Raw genomic sequence first — 9,049 nt, 5'->3', positions numbered from 1 at the left:
TTTTAGTTTAAAATCCTACATGTTGGTATTTACTCCTTGGACTAAGGAAAAACAATATAGAAAAGCTTTAAAACAAATGGAAATTGCAATGAATACAGGACAGAATATTTTTATATAAAATCTGTGTAAACAACTTAATTATGTTAACTTTATTTTTTATATTATCTAAAATAGACAGGCGTTTAATTAAGTTCTTTTGTACGTAGAATTTTGAGAAATATTCTGTGATTTATATTCAATTAATATATAAAAATAGATAAACGTTAATACAAATTGTTTGAATCCGTTAAAACAACTTCTGTTACTACATATTATTCATAAATTAATCACAGGTGTTCAAATATTGTATTAAAATATAGATTGATATATATAGAAATAAATTGTCGTGTAAACAACTTATGTTACTTAAAATTATTAAACAGGTGTCCAAATATATTTAAATTTAGACAGATATACCTAAAAAAACTGACTGAAATCCGTTCAAGCAATTTATTACATTATATATTTTATTTATTTCGTCGATAAATGGTGATTTTAAGGACTATCGTGGTAATTTATTCCTATTAAAAGCTCGTAAACATAAGACCAAAATCAATAATCATTAATTATCTAAAATACATGTCAACCTAACAAACTATTCATTATTCATAATAAAAAAAATTGAAAGATTTTAAAGTTTTTGGTCAAAGATGAATTATTTTTTCAGGATGACTGGACTCGAGGTACCAAAGGCTAATCTCTTACGGTTCAAGCAGGTTCTGATATTTGAATTGAATAAAATGTGTTATATGTAAGGTGACTTTGGTGGTCATTATAAGATAGATTGAAATCAATGTATAAGGAATTAATGTTTTTTTTCTTTTCCTTTGATGTTGTTGTTTTTCCCTCTTTTCTGTTTCTGCCTTGGCAATTTACTCACTTCTTCTTGAATGTTAAACGTATATTTTTAGTGTGTGTACATTAGAATGTATTTTACCATTGTCTTTATATTTCTAGAAAAAACTCATTTTGTAAACAAATGCAGTAAAGGCTAAGTTTGATGAACATGCAAAATTTTTATATTTTTTAATGCCATCATTATCATACGTGTTACTTCCTTACGATATTCACTTTGAAGAAAACGATCTTGTCGTCGCCCAGATAAGAGAATATCTAATGCATTTTGATGACACAAAACAATTTAATGAGTTGTTATCATTTATTTACAAAGTGATAATTTTTAATAAAAAGTCTTATTAGTCATTTTTAACTCCAACATAATAATTTATCAAAAGTGACTGAATATTGTGATACTAACAGTGCCCTCTGTGGTAAACGTTAGATTAATGATAAGCAAGGACTATATATTCATGCAAAATAATGATTATATAAAATACTTATTATAATATATACTCACAATATATTCAAATATTCGAGTCATGTTTTTGTTAACATCACATACATTATGGTATAAACTCACTTTTAAACTGTTACAATAATTATTAGAATAATAGCAGAAAAGGTAAGTATCTATTGACAATTCATCCCCAAAATTTGTTTTGGTCTTTCGCTAGGGTATTAAAAACAATATGTTTTTTAAACAAAATTTGAAAATTTTTCAATCAACTAAAAATCTGAAAAATTGTTTTAAAATATCCCTTTAAAATGTTCCCTTCCCTATAGAAAATTTTAAAAAGTTTTACATAAAGGCCATTGTCATCAAAATTATTTATATAAAAAACAGCATATAAACTAATCATATCTGATTAAACAGACAGTTGACTGACATTTCTTTAAGATAATCAACATATAATTATAAAATGAATATATAAAAGCCATGTGTATCATCAAAACAATCATTGATTTACCAACTTTTTATTTTAAGGAACTCAATTAACAGACTATTATCAATGTCTATATCATAATCATAAACATTCAATATCATATTATTTTTTATCAGCTTCAGTTATGATCAACATAATAATAAACATCATTTGTAATGCATGTATTTCGTTAATTATTGATCTTGTAGACAAAGCATTTTTCTATAGTCGTATGATATGTTAGTGGTCTGATATATAAATTATCATAAAATAATGACAATGACACCGAATAAGTAAAATGTTATAAGTATCTGTTCATGTACAGCAACTTCTCCAAATGAAATAGGGAGTCATAATGAAATAAAACCAGGCCAGGAAACTACATGTCTGCTCCTACTCCACCTTATAAATTTGAATGAACAGAAAATCAGTATTATACAAATACCTTTGAAACAAGGTACATGTCATCGTATACATTGTTATTTTTACTTTTCTAAAGGATATTTGGCTTTGTCGAATAAAAATATAACTCATCAACAAATATCTATTGTACCTTTACTTAAAGTATACTTTTCATTTCTCTGAAATAAGATATTCATTGACAAACTCTGCTTCAAAGAAAAACATTTATTATAATTATACCACTAATCATATACATAGTAATTATCTGAATGCTATGTTTACAGAGGATCTATCCGTCCTGTAAGGCTCAAAAGTAGCTTTCGCTATCGAATATGGACTTCGGATATGACACTTGACATGCCGTAGTCCCTGTCTACATTTTATGACCACTCCCAACTGTTTCAGTACTGACAACCACAGCAACATCGAAGACCCCGAATTTTGGTCACATTTACTTTTTTCCTGCCAAGTTTTTCAAATTTTCTGTCATTGTCATGTGGCTCCTAACGATATACATGTTCGGAGGGGAAGTGTTTGAGTAAAAGTCATTTATAATATTTTAAACTTTTTAAGTGATTAACTTTAAATTTGAAACTTATTTACATTAATTTCTTGTGTTTGAGTATAGTATTACATTGATTAAATAGCAATGGTTTTTTTCTATACATTCGAGTTTTGGAATCGTTACTGAAGGTAAAAAATATAAGATCATTTTCCAATTTTTGCCAATAAACCTAGAGACCAGCTGCTGTTGCACTGTTTTAGAAAAGGATTTTTGCATAGATGTCAACAAAAAAATCATCATTGCAGACATTGATTCTTCCATTTCAAACATCGATTGCCGAGGAATGTGAGTATTATAGAAGTATTATGAGACATCCTTGTTGTATAGCTAACAAGTAAATTGTAAAAACTTAGGCCCACTTTCAAAATGTTAAATACGATCACAATATGAACCATTTGACTAAAAACATAAAAGCATGTAAGGTTTGAACTTTTTAATTCAATTCATTCACAGTGATTAATCATCACATTTAAGATATTTTAAGTAGTTGTATATTGTAAATATACATAAAGTATGTCTCATCTGAAATATATCTCCGCTATGTATCTTTCTTGTACTTGAGAAATTGTTGTTGTTTTCCATCCACTTGTTTATTTCTGCGCCTGCGGCTTGACTAAAATTAAAAGAAGGGCTAATTTTTTTAAAGAGTTACAAGTAGTTAAGCTAACCAACATTATTAACACAACTTTTGTAGGAATTCTAGATAAACATGAATCTAAATATAGTTTACAAAACTAATTAGAAAATGTTTTTGAACACAATGGTATATTTGTTACATTAAGATGGAAATATTCATTATAATTATTTTCAAGATTAAAAACTGTAGATACCATATAATTTGTTAGGTTTATTTTCAAGATTTATCTTAAACACGAACTACAGAAATTCTAACATAAAATCTTGAAATTTAATCAAACGAAACATTTAAAATTCTTTTAAATTTAATGCATTTTACATTCCAAATTTATCAGTAGACTTAAGAAATTATTCATTTGTTAAAATAGATAATATAAGACAGATGTATAAAGAAAGCTGAACTTACCCCCGCTGTTATGCATTGAAAATGAAAAAAAAATCAATTCATCAACAAGATAAGGATAAAATTTTAGCTAAAATTTGAAATAGTAAATGATATTTAGAAAGGAATACTTTTCGCAGTTAATCAGTATTTTGTTTGAAAACTGATGGCATTGAATAAATATCTATTTCACCTGTAATCTAATTTAGCGTTTATGTTGCTCGATTTCATTGACACATATTCTTCATCACGATTTGGTATTGAGAGCAAATGTATATGATTTGCATATTATTAATTTTTTCTCATCGGATTTAATTACAGCACACATAAAGAAATTTATTTATTGATTTGAGCCGATCAAATTTTTTTATCTCCGTTATCATTCCCATAGTAAATTCTTAGAATATGTTTATTTCCTTGAGAAGACATTAAACGATTTGACATTGCTCAACTTTATGACTGAAACATACACGTGTGTCAAATGATTTATCTTAAGATATTTTCAGTCTCATATATATTGCGATTTATCCTATTTGAAGAAAAAAAATAGACATGTGAGTTGTTAAACGCACAGTGGAGCGTGTGAGAATATATATAACATTACATACCAGGCATAGAATTAATCCTTGCTAGGAAACCTAGGTGTCGGACGGAACCATCTGTACGAAAGTAGAGTGTCATACATCTTCCTGTGCTCTCAACTTCTTCCAATGGGTAAAATCCACTCTGATATCCTTCACAGTAATTATCACCACAAAATGTGGCAATAAGATTAGGTCCTATGTATTCGCCTGAATAAAGAAATAAAAATCAAGTGCTTTTTTGCAAGACCTATCTTATAAGACTATCCAAATGATAAAATAGTTATTGTAAATATGTCAATTATAGACCAACCAGCTTTTTAAAAAATAAATTCTTACAAGTAGAGGTGTATGTGTCGAAAATAACATACCGTCAAAAATATTGACATAATCATAATCGTCACAATTGTTGTCTCTTTCTGTTTGAAATATGAAGAAGTCCAAAACAATTATGTGCATTTGATTCACGGAGCAGAACGTCCATGTACAATTAACCCTGTGTGGATACTTATCGGGAAAGTTCGGTGTTGTAATTTCAACCTCATTATTAGGGTTTATGTCAATTTGTTCACCACAAACTAAAATAATCAGTATTCAATTCAACAAAATATGATATACTAGTAATAGTACTGTATGGAACTAATTTTCACCTTACTATAAATGTTCCGAATTTGATATTGTAATAGCTCATGGCTTCAACTAAATGTTGTTACTGAGCTACTGGCATAATACTTAAAATTTATTTCAATCCAGTACTGATCACTTACCAAGAACTATCTAAACGTCCCAAGAAATATATTTATTCACATTATAGAATATAACCCTTAATGTAATTCCATTGTCTCATTATACAATTGACTAGCACTAACTTAAATAAATATTACCTAGATTCCTATTGAAAACTTTAACAGTGTCGATTTAGATAAAATATTCACTTCAATAAATTCCATTAAATAATAAACTATACTTACAAAACTCTGGTGGATCATTGTGACTTGCATCCACTGATGATACGTAAAGTATCAATGCTATGAGAGGCAAAAACACACCCTTCATCTCGTATAAACAATTTAAAGCAATTAATTCACTAAAATGTACTCCTTTCTGATACTTAAGCGTTATGGCTCAATTTGTACAGACTTACTCAATTTATTGCAAAAGCTTTTGGTGTGTAACAATTTGATTGGACAGACTTACTCAATTTATTGCAAAAGCTTTTGGTGTGTAACAATTTGATTGGACATTTGAAATTTCCATTTTTGATTATTACACATATTTCATTTGATTAATGTGTTAGAAAATGGAATATGATTGGTTGCTTGGATGATGGTAATTTTCAAATTTTGGAAGGTATATCAATTGGTTATGGTATGATTATAATCAACCAATAGTAAAATCTGTATTGATTGTATGTATTAAAATAATCCTAGCAGATGTTACATACACACGTTGTTTTACGCTAATTTTATACTTATTCCCTTTTGAATATTATTTTCATTTTTAACTTAATAGATCTATTGCTCAATTTTCAAATTAGCTGAATTTGTTTCATGTTGGATGTAAATGGACAAGAAGGTTATAATTTTCTATCTTATCTATGTATTCGACTTGATTTTATGTAGTGTGTACAAATATGAATTTATGAACATAAAATCAACTTTGATTTTGTCTGTAGATGTATTTGTGTTGTAAATTTAGCTGTAAAATATTATGAAATTATCAATTCTAGATAACGTATAAATATATCTAGGATTATATTTTGAGCAAATGACACAGACACTAAATATTGCCAAAAGAGAGATAAGTCACGAAAAAAATTGCAAAAATTTTTTTTGTAAAAAGTTATAATTTTTTTTTTTTGGGAGAAGGTCGTAAAATTTTTTAAATTTTCTTTTTTATCAAAATATGGAAAAAAAGGAAACCGTCAAAAAAACATTAAAAACTCAAAAAAAACATGAAAAAATTGGCAAATTCCAATGTTGATTGAGTCCTGTAGATCAAGCAAAAAGAAAAGGGTCAACCCTAGGAAACATGGGCTCGAATATTTGTGGAATCGCGAATAAATCTCCTCATTAGTAATGCAAGCAGTTAGAAAATTGTTGAAATAATATTAAGAAAAATATCATGATAATTTAGGTAAAATGAATATGATTTAAAAACCTACCAATGACGCCCGAATGTGCTCTTTACTTTTCATTTCTGGTATCCTATTATATAGTCTCTAAACATTAGTCACGGGCAAATTTACTGAATCAGCTTTTACTTCTGTGCAATCAGTACAATTCTAGTAATTAATTATTTTGTAAAGAAGTCAAATTACTTATTTGTTTACATTTTGCTATTTTTTTGACAAATACTTCCACATTTATATAAACCTTAAGTAACCTTAAGTATTAAGCATCTTACAAGATACAGAGCTACACAACATATGTTTGTTCTTTCTAAAGACTGAAAAATTTATTTGTTTCTGAGGCATAAATGAAGTTATTTGATTTTATATACAGGTCGATGACAAGTTTATAAGTGATTTTTAAAACGACTGCCCCGTCAACTACCATAGTCATAAATCAACATGCCTCTAATATTCATGAGAATTTCGAAAACGTATTTGAAATGTAAACTAGTGTCAAGTAAGCAAACAAAATAAATTACAAATTGCAAACAACACTTACAATCTACGTTAATAACCAGACAGAGATCAAAATATGCAAAAATGCCTTTACTGCGTTAGTCACGCAGTAAAAATTCGAAGTCATAAATTGCACATAACATGAAAACTATTACTTGAATTTTGACTCATTCCATATTATCTTAAAATCTTGATTTGCTCCTATTTTAATTCTGACTTTTCAGGAGGCATGCATCTTTATTTTTTAATAGTTTGAATAAGGTGCTTTCTAGCAGGATGATTGTTTGTTTCTTATCTCCTAGAACGTGTTTGTAGGATATGTTAAAGTAAAAATTGTGTCGTATTTCCTCTAAAATAAATAAACAATTAAAAGCCAATATTTTTAATGTTAAATCTATAAATCTATAAATAACAAAACAAAACAAAAAAATTCAATGCAGGGTTGGGGGAAGGGGTTGGGGTTTTTTTTTGCTCCCGAGGGATTTCCCCCTTTTCAGACTTTAGCTCTCGTCGAGCACTTTACAGTGTTTGCTAACATATTATCTAAAATTGACAGAAGTTTAATTAAGTTCTTTAGTTATAATAATGTCACTATATTTTGAAACATAAATGATATGTTAATTGCTATCAAAACTTATGTTACTATATACGATTATAATAAGTTCTTTTATATTTTAAACTTGGAGAAATATATCTGTGATTTATATTCAAATAACTGCTGTTCAAATATTCTACTAAGATGTAAATAGAAATACATAAATATTGATTGCCTGAAGTCCGGTTAAAAAACATTTGTTACTTTATATTATTCATAAATCAATCACAGCTGTTCAAATCTTTTATCAAAATGAATATAGATTGATATATGTAAAAATAAATTTACGGAAGGCCATGTAAAGAATAATATTACTAAATATAACTAAATTAGCAAAGGTGTTTTGATATCTTGTAAAGATACAACTTAGAGACAGATGTACGTAAATTGCCTTGAATATATTATTCATTTCATCGACAAATGATTATTATCTTTTAAAACAATTCTAAAGTACTTATACGCGCTCGTAGTTTTAATAAAATATTTATTTCGAATGAAACAGTTTAAAAATTATTTTTCTGAAATACAAGTTATCAACCTAACAAACTATTCATAAGTCAAAACATACAATATTAAAGAGATGTTAACTAACTTGTGAACGATTAATTCTTTTCAGGATGACTTGACTGGTGGTGGGAAAGACTAATCTCTTTCGGTTTAAGAAGGCCTCATAAGCGGCACTAACGATTAATACGTTGACTTGAATGTGATTGTCATTTAAAGATATGATAAAATAAATTTATATGGAATTTTCGTATTTTTATTTTCCTTTAGTGTTGTTTGTCCTCTTTTCTTTTTCTGGAAGAGCCTTGTAGTTTAAACACTTCTCCTTGAACGTCATGTCCAAAATCAGATGTATGTTTTCTGTTTGTATGTATACGTATGAAGGTATTTCATCATTGTCTTAATATGTCTAATGATTTGTGTAAACAAATGCAGTAAAGCTTGTGTGTCATATAATATGCACAATGTTACTATCTTTTAATGCCATCATTTTGTTCCGTGTTCCTTCCATTTGAGATTTACTTTAAAAAATGATTTTTTCGTCGCCCAGATGTTTGTTAAGATTAAACCTATATCTACGACTAAATACGTCCAGAAAACACTTTATTTCTATAATCAACGAACATTCTATTAACATATTATCGCAAACTGAATAATAGATGAATATAATATAAGTTATACCCGGACAGAGAATAACAAATGTATTTTAAATTGATCATTTGATGACAATTGTATAAGCTGCTGGCATTTAAAGTGATATTTTCAAGCCTAATGCTTAATAATACTTTGTCACATTAGTCATGTTTCACTCCAACTTAATAATCTAGTAAAATGTACCTTATATGTGATACTAACAGTGCCCTCTGTGGTAAACGTGAGATTACATGATAAGCAAGGACAATATATTCATGCAAAATAATAATCATATAAAATACCCATTGTGTCATAAGCAA

The 9,049-nt window shown here is 27.8% G+C and overlaps 1 protein-coding gene across 1 annotated transcript; it reads right to left on the bottom strand.

Moving 5' to 3' along the window:
- Positions 1–4,387: 4,387 nt before the first annotated feature.
- Positions 4,388–5,424, bottom strand: LOC132733028 (neuropilin-2-like). The gene is made up of 3 exons (XM_060719603.1): positions 5,340–5,424; positions 4,740–4,946; positions 4,388–4,578 (listed from the first exon to the last, which is right to left on the bottom strand). Exons 1-3 carry the CDS (start codon positions 5,422–5,424, stop codon positions 4,388–4,390), a joined length of 483 nt encoding a protein of 160 aa, XP_060575586.1.
- Positions 5,425–9,049: the final 3,625 nt, after the last annotated feature.

Source organism: Ruditapes philippinarum, unplaced genomic scaffold (assembly GCF_026571515.1).
Source record: "Ruditapes philippinarum isolate M1 unplaced genomic scaffold, ASM2657151v2 ctg15509_1_1_1_1, whole genome shotgun sequence".
Taxonomy (NCBI): Eukaryota; Metazoa; Mollusca; class Bivalvia; order Venerida; family Veneridae; genus Ruditapes; species Ruditapes philippinarum.
The sequence above is the reverse complement of the archived record's forward strand: the minus strand, read 5'-3'. Positions and strand labels throughout refer to the sequence as shown.

What these genes read in the sequence shown, in the direction of transcription:
- LOC132733028 (XM_060719603.1), bottom strand. Translation starts at nt 5,424, where the DNA reads ATGAAGGGTGTGTTTTTGCCTCTCATAGCATTGATACTTTACGTATCA. An exon ending in CAATGATCCACCAGAGTTTT is followed by an intron (nt 4,947 to 5,339) that starts GTAAGTATAGTT and finishes TGATTATTTTAG; the next exon opens with TTTGTGGTGAACAAATTGAC. An exon ending in TTATGTCAATATTTTTGACG is followed by an intron (nt 4,579 to 4,739) that starts GTATGTTATTTT and finishes TTCTTTATTCAG; the next exon opens with GCGAATACATAGGACCTAAT.